We start from the raw sequence: 22,737 nt of genomic DNA on the forward strand, positions 1-22,737 counted from the left end.
GAATGTGAAGTATTTTGTTAAAGGAGGATGAAAGCGTAATTAAGGAGCACTATTGGAGTGACTTTGATGGTTATTGGACTCAGGATTAATTCATTTGGATTCCCGCTGTATGAAGAAATTAAATGACGGCCCGGAAGTGGAAACAATTCACAAAGGGATTAAACTGTTTAAAACACATGCGCAAAGTAAACCGGATTTTGCCGATGTGTTTATGTGGATCCAAAAGTCGTAAATAATCTACAAAATGGAGGAGACCGATCTGATCGGAGCAACTGTGACAAATAATCCAACTGAAACCGGCATGGACAATGACTATGTTTTAAAAATGCGCTTATCCAGAAAAGCCTGGTTTGGACTAGTGTTGTCACGATACCAACATTTTGGTTTCGATACCGATACCAAGTCAAGAATTGCGATTCCGATTATTTTTCGATACTTTACTTAAAAAAAGGGAAACAGTCTTAAATGTAATTATTGTGCTTTATTTCACACCAGAACCATAACCATAACACAAACTTTTAAACAATGAGAACAATAAATAAAATAAATGACAAGAATTAGTATTAAATAAAATGAATACATGTCTTACAGACAGGCCTCGTGGTGTCCGTAGGCTTGCCCTCACTGTCAGAGATATCGCTCAAATACTTCCAAATTTCGCTTCTGGTGTCTTTTTTGTCAACAAGCCGAGGCGCAGCGGCAGTTGCACTCCCACTTGCAGCCACTTGCTCCCCGTTGTCTCACATGCTCTGGCAGCTAGCGCGTGCACGAGAGAGGGGAGGGACTTAGAGCGTGCTTGAGAGGGGAGGGACTGCAGGCTCGGCTGCAGTGCTGTGCAGGGAGTGGAAGCAGAGCGCTGAATACACACGACTCTTATTAAAACGGCGCTTTCTCACCGGAGTACTTTCCCCCGTCATTCTTAAAGTACCGATACTAATGAAACGGAGGAATCGTAACGTTTTTAACGGCAGGGTATCGCGGTACCTTTCAAGTATCGGTACACCGTGCAACACTAGTTTGGACACTTTACGGGCAAAATAAACATTTCTGTCTTTTTATGCCTTTAATAGATACTAACTTGAATTTTTATTCTAATTGATCAATTATTTTTGATATTTTATTGTAATGTAGAGACAAGGCTTTTAGTGACAATCATGTATTGCGTTACAATTATATGTAAAAAAAAAAAAAAAAAGTCTAAATATGATATTTGGCCTCAAATCATCTGAGGCCTGGCGCCCCCCCCTGCGATCTTTGATCCTGTTACGTGCACAGCTACATAGGGCCTTTGTTATCATGTCATGTGCTACTCTGATATTAGAAGAGTCCATTCAGTATTTTCCCAACAGTTACCAATTTAGCTAAGGCAGTTTACATGTTAGTGCACCAACAACCTAAAATAAAGTGTAATACTTTCTACCATTTTCGCATTTTCTACCTAAAACTGAAATCAGCCACAGGACACATGGGCCTGCTGAAGTGCGTGTATAGAGTAATGCACTGTGACAGCGCCTGTAAACAGAAATCCCTGCTCTGCTGCTCTCAGCAGGGAGCTCACGTCCACCCCCAACATATCCATGTTGTTGGCCTACATCCAAATCCCCGAGGTGGCCTATAAGTAAACTCCTAGACTACCCGGGTGGCTTATACTGTTACATAATCCCTGGGCAGATTGGTCACCACTGCATATACCTGGCCAGACGTAGGTTGAGATGTACAACCAGACCTTTAATCTGCACGTATGCACTGTGTCTGCACGGTGCAGCCACATTATACAGGTGAATGGTATTTAAAGCACGTGAGGCTAGGTAGGTAGTGAGTTATTTTTGCTGTCATTGGACAAAAAAATCCACAAAAACCTCTCAACATGGCTCAAATACTGAACTTGGTCGTCAGCGGGGCGTTTTTCCTGCTGCTCTGATTCTGTTTGTGGAGCAGACGATTGCAAGCCAAGCTTGACGGCGTGAATATCATAAATATGATGTTGCATTCGGTTATGCAGGGTTAAGAGCTATGGTTAAGACTATAAGATTATATAATTAAAAATATGAATCATTTAAACTTCATCATGGATTCATAATAGATTTTATTTATTTATTTGATTGTGAAATTTAAAAATAATATAATAATAATACATGGGATTTGTATAAACCTGATGTACTTATATGATTCTGTTTTCTTCAAGTTTGTATCTTGTTGGTCGAACGCACTTATTGTAAGTCGCTTTGGATAAAAGCGTCAGCTAAATGCAATGTAATGTAATGTATAGCGCTTTTCCTAATTTTCGAAGGCGCTTTACATCAAATCAATACCCACAAGATGGCTCTGCTTCGTAGCATTGCCTTTGGTACGATTAGTTATTTATTTTAACAATTTTTAATTTAAACAATTATTTTTGTAGTTTTGAACTCCCATCGAGAAAGAAAAGATAGAGATGATATGATGCCAGCAAGGATCCAATATCATTAGGTGAAATCATTTAAACGAAGCATCTCGCCCTGTCAGGGAGCAGCGCTATTGGCGTTACGTGTCAATATTAAGTGGACAGTGAGTATGGTAATGTTTTACCTGGGAACGTTTTAGTGCAGTGAGTTTACAATTGATTTGTCAGTAAATAATTGCTATATCTCTTTATTACTCAAGACAAACTCCTGTGCCACTGCTGAAGGGGGTTGGCAGCAAAGTAAGCAACAATAGTTATCATGGTTTTTATAATACCAAAAATAAACTGCTCACCCCAGCACTAAGGATTCAGTCAATATGGTTTGCAAACATATGGTGGTTTTTACTATTTAAATACAATAAGTGTTCCTACCTCCAGTACTAGCCACAACTGGTCTCCACATTTCACATCCTTCTTGTAGTACATCCCGAAGAATTTGACAACATTGGTGTGGTCAGAAAGAGCTTTGAGGATGTTGTACTCTGCCTCGATTTCCTCATCAATATCCTGAAAAACAGGGACACAGATCAGTTAACATAACACATTTCTCATGTTTACCAACCATCTTTTTCCTTTTTGTAACACTTTTTACTCAAATAGATATGAGAATAAAAAAAAATGGCAAAATATCTAGTAATGGTGACTTTAGCATTCTAGATTAAAGAAATGTAAACCACTCCCATGCCTATACTGTAAACTAAGCTTAAGTCAAGAGAAAGGTTATCTTTACATTAGGGCTGCTAAATTAATCGTATTTTAATCGCAATTACGATTATGGCTTGCAACGATTACGAAAACAACGTAATCGAAATATAACGATTTTTATTTTTATTTTTTTCAGTTGAGTTATACTTAAAGTTCACGGTAATCAACTGTTAAAAACATACTGTTTGAATGTCCAATAAATGTATGTTTTCAAAGTAAATGGATAATCGTTTTTAATAATCGTGATATAAATTATTGACCCAAATAATCGAGATTATGATTTTTGCCAAAATCGAGCAGCCCTAATTTCTAGAAAAAGATCTTTAAGAGATGACATGAGCAGCCCTACCAGCATTTGCCATGGTGGCCAAAACATTTTTATTTGGTCTTAAATTGTAGTTCAACATTTATTTCCTGTTACTTCTGGACCATGACGGTGGGCCAGTCTTTAATGTTTAACTGAGTGGAATATGTTGAATATGTTTTACCAAAATGTTGGCTATATGTTAAGGAGTTGTCAGGTTGTGACAGTGCACTGCAACATGTCTGTTGATCTTGTTTATTGGTATTTATTATTTTGATATTATTTATTTAAATGTAGATATGAATGTATAATTTATTTTATTTTTTATTGATTTTTCAGTTGATTACCCTGAACATATAATTCAACAGTTAAAAAGTTCAAATTATTATTTGTATTTGTTTTAAAATACAATAAATGGATGTTTTCAAAGTCAATGAATAATCGCAATTACAATTATTGGCCCAAATAATCGAGATTATGATTTTTGCCATAATCGAGCAGCCCTACTTTACATATCATTAAGACTGAAGACATGGCACTGACCAAAGGTATTGTAAAATGATACTTCACTTATAAAGCTCACTAATCATTATGTTATATTGTGTTTTAAAAACTAAAGGTTCTCCGCTGGTTACAATCTGGATGCTAAGCTAAGCGTCACCTGGATTTAGCTTCATAAAACGTTTTTAGAGAAGAGAAGGTATTTTATTCATCACCTTGGGGAAATTCAGCTGTAACAGAGTTATTGATCTTGTTTTCTAACTCTAGCGAAACAAGTGAATAATCACTTTAGAACTGTTGCTGTTCTTTAGGACAACTTGTGAAGTCTCTACCACTGACTCTTGAATTGAATGTGTGTGAAAGGGGCAAATTAATTAATTGATTCATTCTAACGAGACAGGGGTATTGTACATGGAAATATTGTTGGTGGAAATTCTAATTAAACGTATTCAAAACTAGGTTAACCATAGACGCAAATAATTCGGTGTTACCTTTGACTGTGCAGTTGTAATTCTTCAATAATTGTATATTATGCAAATATAACACAATATTATACAGTTTTTCGCGATTTAAATAAGTTGAAATCAGGATCAAATACAAAAATAACATGACAAATGACATATGACATATTATTTATGACTAATACTCCACTGCAGTTTTTCCAATCCACCCAAAACAAAGCAGCGAGTCATACAAAGGTAAATGAAAGAGATTGTTCGTTCTTAAGACACCAGAAAGATAAAAACTATCCAGTATTTGTCAAGGAGAGAAAAGTGTTAGAGGAAAAAACGAATACAAGAAAAGGTTTTGTGTAAAAGAAATATGGGTTTGATTCCCTCTCCTAACCCCTCAGAGTAGCTGTAGCAAAAATGATTATATAGTGCCTCTGTGCACCAAAAAGAAACAAATCCCAAGTATTCTCTGAACCTCAGCATACCGTAGCACATAAGGGGACTTTCCATTGTACTTGTAATGAAAGTAATAGGTCTAATACTCAACGTAGTGATTACAACGATGGTAATGATGGTGCTCAGTCTAGTGGTCTGAGGATAATCATTTCTCAATAATGAGAAAGAGTAACAAATGTACAAAAGACTAATGGGACTTTCATAAGCATGAAGGCAGGAATTAATAGAAAATGGCTGCTCATTAGAGCTGCTGTTTCAGCCATACTGTTCACTGTACCATCAAAATAAACAGAGGTAAATTATGGCTACGCACTATGACAGCAAGTAATATGAAGTATGAAAGCCAACACTAATGTTTGTTTATCTAAAAATAGTAACCTTTCTTAATTGTAGTACCTCTGGCGCAGTAATGTTCTAATTCTTAAATCTTTTCTGCTTCTTGGACGTCAGAATCAACATCGTGTTTATCTGCTCTGTGTCAAAATGTTCTTGCTTTGGGCCAAATGTGCTTCACACACTTATGCATGGGTGCCAAATGGGTTTTGGCTCAGTTCTAAAAACTCCGCACAAGCAAGAGGAGCCCTGCAATGATAAATCCAAGAAATAGTCAGAGGCAATTTGCTGAGATAATGATTGTAGATGGAAGAAAACTCCTTTTCTTAACGCCCTCTGCAGAGAACAGAGCAGAGCACCATGACTTAAATCTAGTATTGGGCTAATGAGTCAGTGACTGTGTCAGATTTACAAGAGATCTGTCCAAATACTTTCCAGAACTTTATACACATATTCTTCCTATTAAACTCCTCATTCTGAAATCATTTTTGTAAGGATGGGTCAGTTCTTAACTGCTTTTGCTATTATATAATTACTATGTAATGTAACTCTTGAAATGGTTTGCAAATATTATTGTCATGTCTTGTTTTGAACTGTAGCCAAGCAATACAAAAGAAAGAGAACTCACAAAGATTAAATTAAACTTAAAAAACATATATCTTCTGGAACTGTCATATCCATATCCCTTAAGAGTGATGTTTGTATATGGTGTAGCATAAATACTTTATATAATGTGCAGTATATACAAATACATATCAGGGCTCGACATGGCCCGATGGCCCGGAAGCACTATTTAGACACCCCGGGCCAGCATAACGTACTTTCCACTTATATATTGCTTTAAAAAAAAAAATGGTCCTGTGGTATTGGTATTTTGACAAGCAATTTTGTTAAATTGTTTCGTTTATTAATGCTACAACATAGCGTTTCGTGAGGCAGTTGTTGATGTTGGGTGAAAAGCAAACAGCTGTTGCTGCAGAGCAAAACAAATGTTTACTTTCTCGCCACCTAACCATTCGCCAAAATGTTTTTAATACCAACGGTAACCCCACGCAGCATTCTCATCTGTTTGTCCTTACTGGTGTCATTTTCTGGTTGCTAACGCTATTGTAACACATAATCACTGATGTTCCGCTGTAACGGTGGTGGACTCATCAGAACAGAGTGCGCGAGCTGACCAATCAGAGCACAGTGGGCTCACAGGGAGGGCGGGGGCAGGAGCTCCAACAAGGCCTGTAGGACAGAGAGTGAATACACATACTATACAGAGATGCTGTATGAGAAACTAATGTGAGTTTGGAACATTGCACAATATAAATCTATTCTCGTAGACCTCAACAATGGAATTATGATCAGTAGAAATGGCCATGACATGGACCTTTAATAAACCAAATATGAACAATTGAGGGAAATGAGGAAGAACTGATGATTCAAATGTTGTAGTACAAGTAGTAATGTAGTTTGTGCATAAATTACTATTGCAACACATTTTCTTCATTATTAGTCGATTCTTTTGGACGAATGCTCTTTGGCCAGTGGTGACAATGGTGGGGCCAGTGACAATAAAATGTCTACCCCTGCATATAATGTTTTTCCAGGTATACAAGTGTATAAGGAGTGTTAACACTAATAGAAGAAGTATAACATATGCCATTTAAATTGAAATACACTCCTGTACCAGATAACAAAGTCAACTTACATGGATGGGATCCAGTATCTTTACAGCCGCTTTACTTCCATCAAGTTTATTGAGCACCTTGTAGACTTTTCCATAAGTCCCTTTCCCGATTGTCTCGATGATGTCCCAGGCGTCAGTAGGATCTGGAAAGTTGTCGAACACAATCGATTTCCCTGATTGTGGAAACATCTTCTGGAGATTTCTCCTATGAAAGAAAAACACACAACTTGTATAAAACCTGCAGATGTGCTTTGCTCTTTATAAGAGTTCCACTGAAGGAGATTTAAAGGCCATTATGCATATACATAGAGTACCACAAACATTTTGAACAACACACATTGGTGTGTTGTTGTGTGATAATCATTGGGTTATCACACATGAAACGGTTATTTGTCTGAGGAGTGTAAGGAGTGTAAGTAAGGAGTGTTTTCTTAAAACAGACATATTACCTTTCTTAAGATTAAATACAATACTCAATGCATTTTTTGTGTGAAATGATTTTGTATAAAAGTGTTACCAGATAAGTGTCTTGTTTACTTGTGTCTTGTTGACTGTTGAAAGTGATGTCATGCTGGTTTGTTTGGGAATTGAACTGGAGGACCTTTTCACTACAGGATAATCCAGTGGCAGATTGAGGGTTAATTCTTGGAGGTTTCCATTTAGCTGCATGATGCAACAAGGTTAAATCTGGACATAACTGGGCATTAGTTTAATAAACATGTATTCAACTTCATTTTACTCCTTGCGACCTTGTGGCTTAGTATTATGTCAACTTTAAAGATTTGTAAGTGACCTCAGTTTCTGATAGCCACTGATATCACTCTATCATTACTACAGTATTTCATAGTTAGAAAGTGTCATTTAAACTATAATAACATATATCCAACTAGGATAAAAACACACACACATTATCAAGGTTATTAAATGCAGTGAGAGAAAAAAAAAAAACAAGAATGTAGATTGCATGAAGATGTCCAAAGGAAAGTTAGTCAGAGCCAAAAAACTCATAAAGCAACACTAAATCCTCCACAAACACACTGCTTAACAATCCTTCAAGAGAAGGGTGCCTGTTGCTGCCCTCACAATTGTGCATTAAACATTGAATCTACTAAACTACTACTACTAAAAAACATACTGACAGCAGAGTAAATCCAAACAAACTTACATTGTTTTCTTAATAAAACTTGAAACATTTTTGAATAAACAGTTAATCCATTTCTGTGCAAAAAGTTAGCTTGGAGCGGTGGTGGGCCAGCCTGGCCTGGCGGTGAGTGTAAACCACAGAGGAGGAGCTAACGTGAGCTAACGCCAGCTAATCTCACCAGCAATTCCCCCGCTCCAGGGCTGCCATTGGAAACCATCTCCAAGTGGTATGAGATACGGCGGGATTAGCAGGAATTAGCCACTGTAGCAGCGTGAGCCTTTCCCCATATAGACGCCCATTCATACACAAAGCTGGTTAGAAGACCTAAGCACAAATAGTGCTGCAGTGGGCAACTACTCCTATTATTATCAGTGGTCACTTTATTTGTGTTAAGGGAAATTGCCTCTTAACTCAGCTCTCAACAGTAATTTTATCTAATCTAATATTATAATTATTATGAATAAATGAGTAAATGATCATAAATCACTCCAGGGAAACGTAAAACTGGCACATAGTCATGATTTTTGCAGTGATATTATCAGTCATCACCTATGCACAGCAATTAGACTCCTGTACGTGAATGCATGTTTAGGTAATTGCACTCCTGTGCAAACCTACAGATAACTTCAATAAAACATAAGTGCTTCTATAAGTAACAACGTGCTTTGACACATGAGAAAGGAGGGTGAAACTCTAGGACTCACACTGGACACCTCCAACAGGAGCTGCAGGGAAATGAGCCCTTACAGGAGACTGTGTGTGTGTGTGTGCGTGTGCGTGTGCGTGTGCGTGTGCGTGTGTGTGGTTATCCAACCTTGTTCACCCTGAAACACTGGCTGCTTGTCACTTTTAGTTAGAGGTTTACTGGCATTAACCAGAGTCTTTGAAGTGCACAAATCATGGACTGCACAGGTTTAACTGAGCATTACTGTATTACTGTGTTTTTATAGAAAGAAAGAAGGTTATAACATTTGAAAGAAATCTAATTGAAAACCAAATTACATCTTAAAAGTCGGAAGTGGAAATGTACTCTCTGATCTGAGTGATGTGTAAGTGGACTTTTGGTCACTTGAAGCTCCTAAAAGAAACTGAAGATGCATTTGGTACCGGCGTGGACTAATCCGCAACGCTGATGAGTGGGTTAAAGTTTCGGCTTAACCTTGGCACAACAATACTGCCAGTGAACAAGTCAAGGATAATGTGGGTGGAGACAGTAGTATTTATGCAAGTGCAAGTGATTAAAGAAATATTCAGATTCTTTTTTAATCCTGATACCACAATGTAAAAATACTTCACAATTACTTAGTGAAAGGAAAAGTATGTCAGTTTTATAAAAGAAAATTACTTAAAGTTCTCAAAAGTAATACATTGTGCGGTAAAAATGTTCCAGTGTTTCACAATCATGGGTGTTGATTATTATTACTGCTGCAATAATATGTGGTTTAAGGTTGTGCTTACAGTATATGAACTAATACTGTTGGTTAGAATAACATAAAATGCATCATAATGTACAAGACCATTATAAATGTGGCATTGCTGTTCAGGGAGAACCATGTTTCCCTAAAAACTCCACTTTCCCTTCAGTTTTGTGACAATGCATTTGCCAGCTAATTCAAATTGTATATTTGGCTTAAGGCTTAAGGAGTAACATTTCTGAAATGTATAATATTGTTCAGTTTATCACAAACATATCACCAAATCTGGAGATATTGGTTTAGAGTGGACAGAGAGGCAATGAAAAATCGTATCTGTAAAGTAACCAAAGCTTTCAGACAAATAGGAGTAAAAAGTACAATATTTCCATCTGAGATGAAGTGGTGTAGAAGTATGAAGCAGCATGAAATGGAAAGTAAAATGTACTCGTATTTGTACTTAAGTACAGCAATTGAGTAAATATAAGATATACTGCTAAGATTCAAGTATGGGGTTTCGGATCACAATGCTACATAAAGCAGAACAAATAATGTCTATGGTTTGGTTCTTGAATTTTAAAGTAAATAAAGTAATTATACAACATTCACAATAAGAGAACAATATTTTGAGGACTACGGTCTGTAAGAAACACTGTTTGACAAATCTTAATGGGAAGACCTGAATAGGAGTCTCATAACTACTCAGTAAAAAATAGTAATATAGCTTAAAATAAAAATAAGCAACACCGCGTCTACCAAATGAAAAATAAATATTTCAATATTCGTATAAACTTACATTTGATGGATGATGGTGATAAGGTGAGAATAGAACCCATGCAGGGTACGGGTAAAGCATAGATTTAGACACATAAACATGCAAACAAACACAAACAAACACACACACACACACACACACACACACACACACACACACACACACACACACACACACACACACACACACTGCATGCCAAGTAAACATGTGCTGAGCCACTCCCAACATTTGCAAATAAGGAATCCAAATGAAGGAGCCATGCTTGGGTCTAAAGATCTAGTAACACATGCAAACACTCTCATAATAGCCAAAAAGTCATCATACTTACTGTGAGCTCATTTGTATGCTTGAGTATAAGTTGAGGATGAAGCATTAGCAAGCAGCAGCAGGTGTTCCTGTGTGCCCCAACCTCTTCTGCTGTATTATACATCAACAATAAAGGAACACAATATTACAAAGTAATATAGGCTCAATACGTAATTAGTTTAAGTAATTCGTTTTAGCATGAGGGCGTGCAGTAGCAGCCGATAAGTCTGATAGTGTCATAAATTAGACTGGAAGACAAGCTAACAACAGGCAAGTGTACCGTGTGCAGCGAGGAGCGAGTCAGGTGCAACAGGCCATGACTGCACTGGAGTGCCCTCAGCATCGTTAGCCGTGTCCCGTTACAGGCTCTGCTGCTGGGGAAAGCTGCTGTGGGGCTGAGCCAGAGCTGGACTGAGAGTTCAGTTCAGGGTCTGATGCTATCTGAAGCTTGGCTCGAATACATTCTGTTTGTGAGCATCATAAATTATTTGTAAAGAAACTGCTAATCTGATTTTTGGATGAAATGTCCTTCCCTACGTCACAGGTCACAACCTTATACATCCATGGTCACAACACAGAACTGAAAATACAATGTGCTACATATGTCATCTTGCTAACAAACAAGCTAAACTGCGATTTACATACAGATTTAGCTTAGTCACAATAGCTGTTAGCAGGCTCAACACTTCTTAAAACTACTAGCTTAACTCCCACACTTGTTTAGCTTACTGGTAAACAGACTCAATAAACAACTAACTTTATTTTTAGCCACCTCTGTAGTTGCTACAACTAATACAATACAGTTCTACACCTGTTTGGCCACCTACGAGCTGTTAGCTGGCTAAAGCTAGCTAAACCACTAGCATTATTTCCACAGCTAAACTGCTTTAACACCCGTTCATCTTTGTAGCTAGCTTTTTTAACCTACTGTAAGTTATGTGATAGAGTGTTGTTATAAATATTTATTAAATAATTATCTATCTCTAAAAAAGCCTACTCACGTTTGCTGATTTGGCCTCTCAGAAAGTTAGATCCATTATCCTTATGAGCTACTAACAGGTAAAGTTGCAGACTTGGGGGCTTATTACATTATAATTACATTACCTTCAATTATCATAAAGAAAACATGTTTTTTCTCTGCTGTCCTGCAAACAAACAAAAACAATTCAAATAGTGCGAAGAGCATTGTAACTATTGAATGGGTGTGTAGGGGAGAGAGTTTTTTTAGTTATGCTGTCCTCTAAGCAAGGAGAAATGACCATAGAAATGACACATAGTAAAAATGAAAACACACCTATAATTCAGGATGTCTCCTATCAATGGCAATGATAATAATTAATATTTGATCAAGGGCAGTGAAAATATTACTTCTAAAAAAAAGTCTTGTGGCTCAACTTGCCCCAGTGTAGGGGTAAGTTGATCCAGGTCAGGGGGTAAATTGAACCACTGTTCAAACCTGGGCATACCTGTTCAAACCTGAGCATACCTACAACAAATCTTAAAGGTAACTGTAAACAATAAATAACAAACCAAATACAAGCTTAGTTTTTCAAATAATTTTAATATAAATTTCGATTGAATTGATTGATTTTTTTTTACATGTTAAAAGGAAAAGTAATCATACAAATGGTGATACAATTTCATACATCTTACCAATCAAACACAGGGTAAATTCAACTTTAAATGTAGCCTACAATGAGCTCTTATTATCAACTTGGCCTACTTTCATTCATTTCTCCATTGAAAAACTGGCTCAACTTACCCCAAGGCTCATGGTTCACTTTACCCCATAGCCACCATTTTAGCAAAAATAGCCTAGCATTAAAATGCAGTCATCTTTAGCTTAATGATTCACATGGTTTAATACGCTGCCAACACATCAACATATACAATATATGTGTTTAAACCTGGATACTTTTGTTTTTACATGACAGCTGATATAGCTGACATCTAGAAAATTTACTTTGACAAACAAAAAACGTTTTTTTGTAAAAAAGACCACAATGAGTATCTCTCTTTCACAGGCAATAAGAAATGGGTGGAGCTTGCATAATTTCTGGTCACTTGATTACAACTATAAGGCGTTGCCTGGTTACAGGGGGTGGTTCAACTTACCCACTGGCTCAATTTACCCCCTTCTCCCCTATGTAGCCTACAGAAAATACCTTATGCTGCATGTCTATACTTCATGTGGCACCTAGAGAGTGGCAGTTCATGATGATCTGTACCCAATAGGGCTAGGCCTACCTGGTTAAAAATCATAAAAGTAAATATATGTTTTGTGTCAGATTTTAAGTGTTCATCAGATTTGTAACATGTGGGAAGAATAATAGGCATAATAGGCTAACTTTTTTGTCAACGCAAACACCACTTTGAGATCAACTTTCCCCTGTAAAGTTGATTCTGCTGAAACTGTCAGAAACACTCAGAGGCAGGTTTCCATCAGAGAGAGAAATATGTATTGTCATCTATCAAAGCAGTAAAAGCTATCAAATTGGTGTGTTCTACACATTGTTATTGCACCAAACACAAACAACAATTGGAATTAAACATCTAGTCACTAGCCATATCAATATATATTAGGCTATAATAAAAAAGCTTAGGGTTCTTGATGTTATCCTTAAGAATAGTAAGCCTAATCAAAAGTATTTTTTTCTTTTTCTAAAGTTCTGGTTGTCATTACAGGTCCAGTTTAACATCCAAATTGCAGGGAGCAAGAAAGTCGAGTGCCTTCCTCTGAAAACCAATCCCTCTCCAGTCCAGTTGGTCAGTCTATTCAAGTCACCTTTCAGGTCTGTGTACTGTACAGTGGAACATTACCCTAATTTGCAAGAAAGCATGCAATGGCTTAACTCTTATTGAGGCCTCCAATCACTATAGCTCCGAATAACAAATAAATGGTTGCTTCTGTTGGGCTTTTTTGGCCTTTGACTAGATATGTTTATTCGTGAGTTTTCATTTTTCAACTCCATTTATTTAGCAAATTCATTAGATTTATGAACATTAGAAGGTATGACCATATGAAAAATCTCTCAAATCCAAGCTGTTTCTGATATCCTAACAAGACCATAAAAGATCACATATGGCAAAGACTTCAAGAAAAGTCAGAAAGACAGGAGTCATAGTTATAAAAGACTGAATGTTTATTTTTACTAAAAAAGAAGAAGAAAGAGAAGAACAAGGAATAGTAGCCCCTTTTTCAAATGGCTAAAAGGGGATGTCATTTTTCAGTTTTAAAGGTGGACCTGCAATAGTTCTATTTCTTTGACCGTGCCATAAAACCTCATTAATCAGTCAGCATTGGGGCCCCTATTATTAGCCAATGATAAATATAGGGGCTAGTGATGTCTCTGTCCTGTCTTCACCTCAGCCTCCTACCAATGACCCCCCCTCACTTTCTGTCTGGGACTCCACATGATCAGCGGACCCGTGCCGACTTTATGTGGTTCCCTCAAGCATGTCCATAGGCTTGGGTGACAGCAGCAAACCAACCTCATTTCCTGCTCTGCTGCTTTACAAATGACTCCTGGAAGCTGGACCAAGACCAAGGATGGGGATGTACTGATGGCCATAATAACCGTATGATTAAAGTGGGCAAAGGTCCAGTTCAGTGTGCAGACTGGACACACCTCCCTGCCCCCTACCTCACTATTTGACCAGAGAGTAGAAAAGCACACAAGATTGAAGATGTCTGTAAAACTAAGTGACACTTTTCCAAACTATTGTTTAATCAGGTGTCCTTTTTTATGCCTTTTAAAACTACTTTACTATTTCTTCATTTATTAAAAAAATTCAACAGAATATCAGAAATGTATGTTGCCCACAGGATGAATTATTATCACCTGCCTATGATACATAAACTTTAAATATGCACTGCTAAACATCAGTTTGTTAGATTATGATCAGGTTAGAATACTGACAATTAGCTTGAAGCTTCTTTGCTAGCATAGCTATTCAGCTTCTAATAAACAAATTGCCTTCTACACATATTTCTAAAAAGAAACACTGTATACAGAAAAGTAAAGTGTCATGAAGTGGAAAATGCATATTTATTATAGGCTAATTAAAATGGAATGCAAAAGTAACACTGGAAAATCTAATAAAGGTTTAATATCAGCTTGCAGCAAGACATCCCAATGAGTACACCATCTTTACATAAGTCTCTTTTTGCCTTAAACAGAATAAAACATTAGGAGAGAATCCACGTGCCTAATGTGTGATGTGTTACATAAGCAGTTAATAGGCTTAATTTCCTGACAGGTAACCTACATATTGCTCTGCTGCAGTGCGAGCTTCTCACCCACTGATCAGCCGCTAGTCACCATGAAGAATCATCCTCTCTGACACTACCCGTGAGATATTTCATGGCTGCATGATCAAATAATCCTCATATGCTGTACAGAACTGTAAGCCATTCTACTTTGATGTGCTTATTTTAGTTTTCTCATTTCATGCATGTATTGACAATATCAGAAAAAAGCACAATCATTTATGTAAATCAAACAAATGAAGATCACGTAACTCTGCGGCTAATAAATGTTATCTATTTGTGCCCATAGAAATACAAAATAAACTCCGCAATGATTATGATGTACATTTTGTAAACCCTCAACAAGCAGGCAAACCGATAATTGGTCTCTCAAACACACAAAAACACATTTTCTTTCCTTTTGTCAACATCTCTAGTGGAGCTGCATTGCTTTTTATCAAGAATTTCTCAGATGATCATCCAAAACTACTCTGAAGAGTTAAACACAGTAACTAAGCCAGATACTTAGATATACTGTCATTTAGCATAAGAAGGATTTCATGAGAAATTAGTCTTACCTGAAATGAAAGTAGCTTTTTTCAGACATTATTTCAGACCTACTCCGTTGACAAATCATTTGTGAAATGTGTTAGGATTCAGAACAGTGTAAGTGGTTGAGAACAATTATGTTGTTGAAAATTAAGTGGCACTGGAATGACATTCAGTACAGAAAGTCATTCAGTCTCTTCTAGCCCACACACTCTGACGGCATTGTTATTATGAATGCATCTGTATTGTCTCAAAAACTTGAGCAATTTTCCTTACGTCATAATCATTCTAAATAAAAGCATTATTAAACTTCAATTGTACTGTATGATTGTGTAACAGTGCTGAGCCATTTGCAGTTTGATCAATACCTGTACAAAATGCTGCAAAGACAAACTCAAGAATCAATTGTCTTGGTGAAATTGACTTTGACTTCACATTCACACAGTGCACAGAATGATAGATAAATGTTCTTGAAATAAAAAAAGGATTAGCAGGGCAGCTCTTTCTGCAGTCCTGCAGGCGGAGTCAGGCCACTTTAAAAAATGAAAGATGAATATTCGCAGAACTTGTTAATCTAAATGCTTTTGACAGCAGATTTGCTGCAGTGGTGACACACTGGGGCTGAAGGACAAGCAGCAGTTCATGAAGGTTGATGGATGGATGATTAATTGATTGATTGATAAGGGAATTGATTAACACAGTCCCTCTTTGTGTGTGTGCACGTGGGCTTCTGACATTGTCAACGCTGCACCAACGGGATCCTACTCTGTCCTGCGCTTGCATTACCAAGTTAATTCTAGCCTAAATTAGATTATTGAGGTTGAAATTGTTTCATTTACCTTATAACAAGCACACTTTTTCCATTTCACAGAGAGGCAAACATGCATTAATTTGCCACTCAAAATCATTGACTCAAACGTCTTTTCTTTCCGCCTTTTTTGTAAACTGCTACTAAAACAATACATACACAAACAGTAAACCACTATGTGATTGTCCCTACCTTCCCCTTGTGCTAATCACATGGTTAAACTCCAGAGCGCAGAGTGCATGGTGTCGGGCACAATCAGAAGAAATCAGAGATCACTTCAAGGAGATTTAAGGAGGGCCGCTCTGATTGTTTATGCCTGTGTGATGCAGATCAGTGGACGGCTGGCTGGGTCTGCATCACCCGAGTCGACTCCCGTCTGTAAAGACTGATTGAATAAGGCTACTGATGAGGCTATTGTGGCCGTATACGTGGTGTGCATGCCTGACAGACATGTGGCCGTCCTCAATGACTGGCTGCCATTGTAGCAGCCCACTGGGCTGTGACTTTCCCAGCTGTGTTATATAGCACATCATGAGCCACTTAAATGAGTATTGGGATTGTGCAGTTGATAGAAGGATAATTAGAATACAACCATGTACATGCATGCAGCTCCATTTCCAACCTTTTTTTTCAGTTGACCTGACAACCTTGCTCATTACAATGTTTATATGAACATTTTGTGCAGAGGACAATGCAGGCTAAAGCATTATTTAACCTTGTTTTAAGGTGTTTGGAGACAAAAATGCTTTGTGGTCAAATTGGAGAAAAAATAAGTCAATGTGACACAACCGTGAGGAACACAGCCAATCTAACTGTGGAAGTGAAGGAATAGCTTATGAGCCTTGGTACGCCTCGGATGGTAATGAATCTGTTACCGGTTGTCCTTTGATATACGGAAATTAATTCTCGTTTAGAAGTCCATAATTGCAGATCTTATAACACAGGGCTTCTTTGAGACATTTGTTGATAGCCCCTCCTACAGCTCACAGATGATCATGTATCTTGTTCCATATACTGTAGGCAGTAACATTCAATGTGTGATAAACTATTTGTGTTCTAAAAATGTATGTCTGAGAATAGATTTTGTCATTGCGATAGCTTGCAAGTCAACAGCAGTTGAGATCTAAATTATTGTCCAGTTTGAAAATAGGTATGGCCGGTTTTTACGCCTCCAATTTAGCATTGCGGCTGGTGTGAACCCATCAAAGCCCCTAAATACTGTGTTTATATTAAAGGATTTGTTTTAAATACACAATTAATGTTCTTTACTTTTTCAAATAAAATATGAACAGGACTAAGAGACAAGCCTTAATAGGGAAAGTGGTGCTGAGCTAAATGCTAACATCAATATGCTTATATCATGACAACGCTAAAATGTGCTGTCATTCTGTTTACAATCTTCATTTAGTGTGTAATATACAAGCATTTGCTTATAAGAGGAAAAGGCTATTGAGCACTAAACATTAAATCCAGCTGGTAGGAAAGTTGTAAGTCTTTGTTCATGTTGTATATTAATCAATTGCAACATTAATAACAATAGAGTCATGCAACTATTGGTAAACGAAATCCTAGTAATTTTTTTTGTTATTTAAGTTAAATTGCAGCGTGTACAACAAACTGCTGTTGACCTATTCCCTCCCACTCCCCTGCCATCCCACATAAGTACTATCAGCGGGGATCGTGACAGGATGCTGAGCAGTCCCAACAGTGACTCATCATCAGGAGTTTGTCCTCTTCCCCAGTGAAGAGGAGTTGTATAACAAATGCGCCATGTTGCTCTTCAGCATTCATTTCTCTTTTATAAATACATATGTCTCTGTGTTTTAATCTTCTCATCCCTGGAAGTCCTAGAAGTTTGGTGTTGGACTTTAGATATGCAAGTCAAAAAGAATGTGGATCAACACTACTATTATATTTGTGACTTTTTGTGTATCCTTTTGAGTTTCACTTCCTTTTCCTCAGGTTATTATGTAGTGCTTGAATTCCCTGATGGAACACATTAAATTGAACAACACGATAAAACTGAATCAGCTTTTTCTCCATATGGCTTCACTCATGATTTTCCATGTACCGCAGTGCTGCCAGGTTGAGCTGAGATTCACAGGCGGGAGCAAACACACCCACCTCTCATGCTTTCACCAAAATCTGAAATAACACCGGAATTTTCCCACAAAATCCTAAGAGCATACATCTTTGAGTCTGTGAAAGAGATGGGGCACACAGGGGGGACCTGCAATGTGTGAAAACAACAGACGTTACATTGGGAAAGCCAGCACTGTGTAATTAACAGCTGTTATCATAATAGAGGTCATGTAGCAGTGCAAACACAGAAAAGCCGAGCTTCCCTTATTCTGACGTAATCCCTTCTTCCCAAAATAAAAATAAATACAACCAGGCTAGACCTTCGATCATAATAAGTGTCTGACATGCAATCACTATCCTTTTCATCAAGCTTCAACTTCTCGATGGCAATGCAATATATTATTAAGGCAGACAGTAAAAGCCCCAAGGCCAAACCCCCCCATCTGTCTGTGTTTCCAGATAATATGACGGCTCTGATTGGGGGTTAATGGCCAGTGGCTTTATCTGCTCTCTTCCACGTTCCCTTTTTTACTTATTTTCACTTTCTTCCTGTCATTAACTAAGAGACGACCCACACTGCTATGATTTAATAATCAGAATCGAACAACCATCTCATGCCGACACACATCAAGATTAGACACCCCCACTGAGATGAGACCCACTAAACATGATGGACAAAATCCAAATTATCCCTGCCACTTATGTACTGTATAGGCAGATACTCTGAAACATATTGTGGGGTTTTTGCATCCGGACTTGTGTGTCTGCCTGAATCCACTCCCCTTCAAATTATTTTTCTTTTTTGTGCCAAATATGTCTGATTCGTCTCGCGTCACTGGACGAATAACCAACAGGATTTGAGAGTGGGGTTTTGAGGCGGGGGGTTCCTTTATGCTGTCATCCTGCGTATTCTTTTACGTCACATACCATCATCTCCAACGTGTCCAAATGATATGTCTCTGGACGTAGCTGTCACATGCCTGGGGAGGAGGAGAAAAATAAATCAGATCTTTTTTTAACTTGTAGCTTTGAAAATATATCCATAACATGACCGAACTACCACGATACATATTTGATTTTTAGAAACAACGCTTACAGCATGCAACCAATTATCCTTTTTTTCATCCATTTCTCCCTTGAGGCATCACTGTCAGTCTGAGGACAACTGGGGGTTACAAACCAGACAACAGTTAGTGCCTCTGACCCTGAAAATAGAGGTCATACCAGCTTTACATATTTTCTTCAGTGCAAAGAGGCAAAACCATGCAGGTGCTGTACAAACAGAGAAATAGATCACGACAGTGTAGAATCTCAACAAAACATAACCTGTATAACTGCTGATCTCTGTGCTCGCATTGGACGAAGCGCATGTTGTGGCTGAGTCTCTCCATCTTTTCTCTTCAGGAATAAAATCATGCTCAAGGCAATTCATGACTATGGCAGCATCATGTCACCACCCGCCTCCCCCCTCCACCCCCACTGGCTCTATCATAGGGGCTGTCTTTGCCCAAATGTGCTCAGAGGGCGGAGATGAGGTTTGGGTTATGGGCTCCTGTTTGCACAATTCCCCCAAGAATACATTACTGCCCCCCTCCTCCGTTTTTTTAAGCTGGCGATACCATTATCCAGCGCCCCCCAGTACATTCTTATCAGTGACAACCAGACGGAGAGCACACCAACGATACATCAAGACTTGTTGATCGAGGCGAAAAGGCTGTCATTGTAGAGAGCTCCAGATAAACATCTTCGCTTTGTTTGCTCTTTTTAATTCAAGTCATGAATGATTATTATTTCTTGGCTGTTTTGACAGTGGTATGGGTTTCACAAATTGACATGGCAAGGGGGGAGTTTGTCCAATTACGTTCGTCCAAGCACATTTACCTATCTTTGGCTTAATATCCATATTTAAAGGTCTCCTATTATGCTATTTTTAGGCCTATATTATTGGTCTCAGATATATAAAAACCATATCTATGATGTGTTTTGCTCACAGATCATGCATTTTAGACATTCCTTATATCCCTCAATTTCAGGCCTGTTAGAGAAGTGCTGATTCGGGGTCCTTAGCTTGAAAAAAAAAAAAGAGGAGGGGGAGCTAATGCCTGCTCAGAATTCTCCGGAGATAAAGCTAAACGCTGCCGTGATTAAACGCCATATCATGTTCCAAACCACACCAATGATTATTTCTGAAACAGTATGGAGCTTGCGGGTTTACCACAAGGTGAGTTCCTTTTTCTCTCTCCAGTAGGCCTACAGGTTAGCTCTGAGTGTTAGCGATGCTTGCTAATGTAAACAAAGACCATCTTACGTCCAAAACAGTCGGGCATTGTTCCTGATAGCAACGTTTCTGATAGGGCCGTGGGTCTTTTTTTCTTTTCTTTTTTTAATATATTACACCATATCGGATGCAAATCTGGATCAGCTCCGTTGTACCTCCGTTTTTAGAGATTTGGGTACGGAGGAAAAGAGAGAGGGTTTTGTTTTCTGACACTTTGAGACTTCCCTGACACACATTTATGTATAAAAGACATACAAAAGTGCATTTTGCATGATAGGTCCCCTTTAAAGATTGCAGTAAGATAACAGTACAACCCTATAGTGGAAGTGCATTACCCAGCACACCAAATCTGATCAGCTACAGAAAGCAAACTGTGCACCATGCTGAGTCTGGCCCTAAACAATAGAACATGACAACTGGGGGGGGGGGGGGGGGGGGGGGGGGGGGTTGTCATGCAGTGAATGAGACAATAGCTCTGAGAATAAAAACATGCCTGTGTGTGTTTTCCCTTCCAGTAAAAAGCTGATAAAGAAATTCTGGCGGTGCGTTGACAAACTGTTGTTGACTGCTCCACCAGCACTCTGATGTCACTTCAGAGAAAGGACAAGAATAGGTCACCCCAGAGCCCTAGAGATACTAAGGGCTATGGGTCACCCACACTACTCCGACTCCAGCCCCAACCTCAATTTTACCACAGGGAGAAATACCCATAATGCACTACTTGATGCTTTTGTATTGAATAGGCGTCACATTTGGTGCTCTGACCCACTTTCTCCACAGCCAGTAGGTTATTTTGAGATTTCATTAGCAGCAGGAACAAGGGAGAACGAAAGGTGAAGAGGCTCTCACACACTGTCCGTTCACATTCAGCAATTCAAATCTGTGTGAGCATGCCTCTCCTGCTTCTCTTCAGCCTGACCACACATTTGGAATCCTTTCCAAATGCAAGGCGAAAATGTGAGTAACTCTACTGGTATGTTGTTTAGTCCTCTAGTAATGAAGCTGTCATCTTTGCTCCGGGGAATGTATCATTGAGTGTAAAGCCGGATCTTGTCACTACTGTTAAAAAACACCAGACTCACCTTGTAGATACTAAAGATATGAAACAATTTAAAAAAGCAAGAATAACTTGTACTTTGTAGGCAGAGCTACCAAACTTTCAAACAGATTGTATTTAATTTGCTGTCAAAATAGGACATTTTCAAAAATAATTTGGTCCAAATAGAAAATAAAGATTTCTTCCTAAGATTGCAGTAGTTTAAAACAAATACAATTATTAGCGTTCTTGCTGAAAGTTAGAATTCAATATGGATACGAAAAAGCGAGAAGCAGTATTCCATCCCCAAAACTATTTCAACAAATTTGATCCATGCAAAAAAAATATGGTCGTCGAAATATGTAAAATACGAAAATCCCTACTTCATACAGCCCTTCAATAAGGCTTTTTGAAATGCTGCTAAATTTGTGAAAAATGTTTTCATAAAACACAACAATCCAAGCAATTATTTCTATTGAAATGATAAATGTAATGGCATCCACCAAATCAGCCGGAAACAATAAACCCATGGAGAGGCCAACACAATCTACTCAATATCTTTAAATGATCTCAGTATTTGTGTGTTTTTTAAGCCAATAACTATTTTCCCCAGAGCACAAAATCAATTGCTCAAGTCTGACCTCTTTTGCTCTATTCCAGGCCTTGTAATCCTTTTATACAAGGCATTTATTACGCAGCAATTCTTGCACACACTGGCAGTATGACAACAAAACATAACCCGGGCCATTTCAAACACATTTTACGTGCTTGAACTGGTGAAATGATTGGTGGTTATTACACACTTCTCTCCGTGAGAATTGTCCAAATGCTCATTCTGTCAAGGTCAGGATCAAAGCTGGACAGGGAGGAGGCACTCCGCAATGACATGGCACCTGCAACCAGGAAAGACACAAAATGGAGTCCCAGCTGGCCCCCCACACCAGTGTGAGTCAAACTGCCGGGGGAAGAGGGGGAGGAGAGCATGCTTCAGGCTCGATTAGGCCGACATCCTATCTCCATCTCCAGCTCTGAGCTCCATCACCCGAGTCATTAACACCAAAATCACAGCTGCCACTCTGGAGTATTATGGAGCAGGTGGAAGCTGCATTTTGCTGCTTTCTTTTGGAACAGGCTGACCATATTTTGGGGGAATGCAACACTGAAATGGTCATATACCTCAATAACATCTTCACTCGGCGTCCTTTTTCATTTGAGGATTTGCTGTG

The 22,737-nt window shown here is 38.3% G+C and overlaps 1 protein-coding gene across 5 annotated transcripts in view; it reads right to left on the bottom strand.

The window, feature by feature from the left end:
• Positions 1-22,737, bottom strand: part of myo3a (myosin IIIA) — a 107,675-nt gene that overhangs the window by 56,448 nt on the left and 28,490 nt on the right. For 3 of the 5 annotated variants that reach the window (XM_034214039.1, XM_034214038.1, XM_034214036.1), the window contains exons 1-3: positions 10,532-12,050; positions 6,894-7,077; positions 2,816-2,950 (exon numbers count right to left, since the gene is read on the bottom strand). In XM_034214039.1, the coding sequence (XP_034069930.1) occupies positions 2,816-2,950; positions 6,894-7,077; positions 10,532-10,542 (330 nt within the window). In that variant the 5' untranslated portion in view covers positions 10,543-12,050. Of the gene's footprint in view, positions 1-2,815; positions 2,951-6,893; positions 7,078-10,531; positions 12,051-22,737 lie in introns of those variants that run through there. The other 2 variants (XM_034214035.1, XM_034214037.1) reach the window with 2 other exon arrangements.

Source organism: Gymnodraco acuticeps, unplaced genomic scaffold, assembly GCF_902827175.1.
Source record: "Gymnodraco acuticeps unplaced genomic scaffold, fGymAcu1.1, whole genome shotgun sequence".
In the NCBI taxonomy this organism is placed as follows: Eukaryota; Metazoa; Chordata; class Actinopteri; order Perciformes; family Bathydraconidae; genus Gymnodraco; species Gymnodraco acuticeps.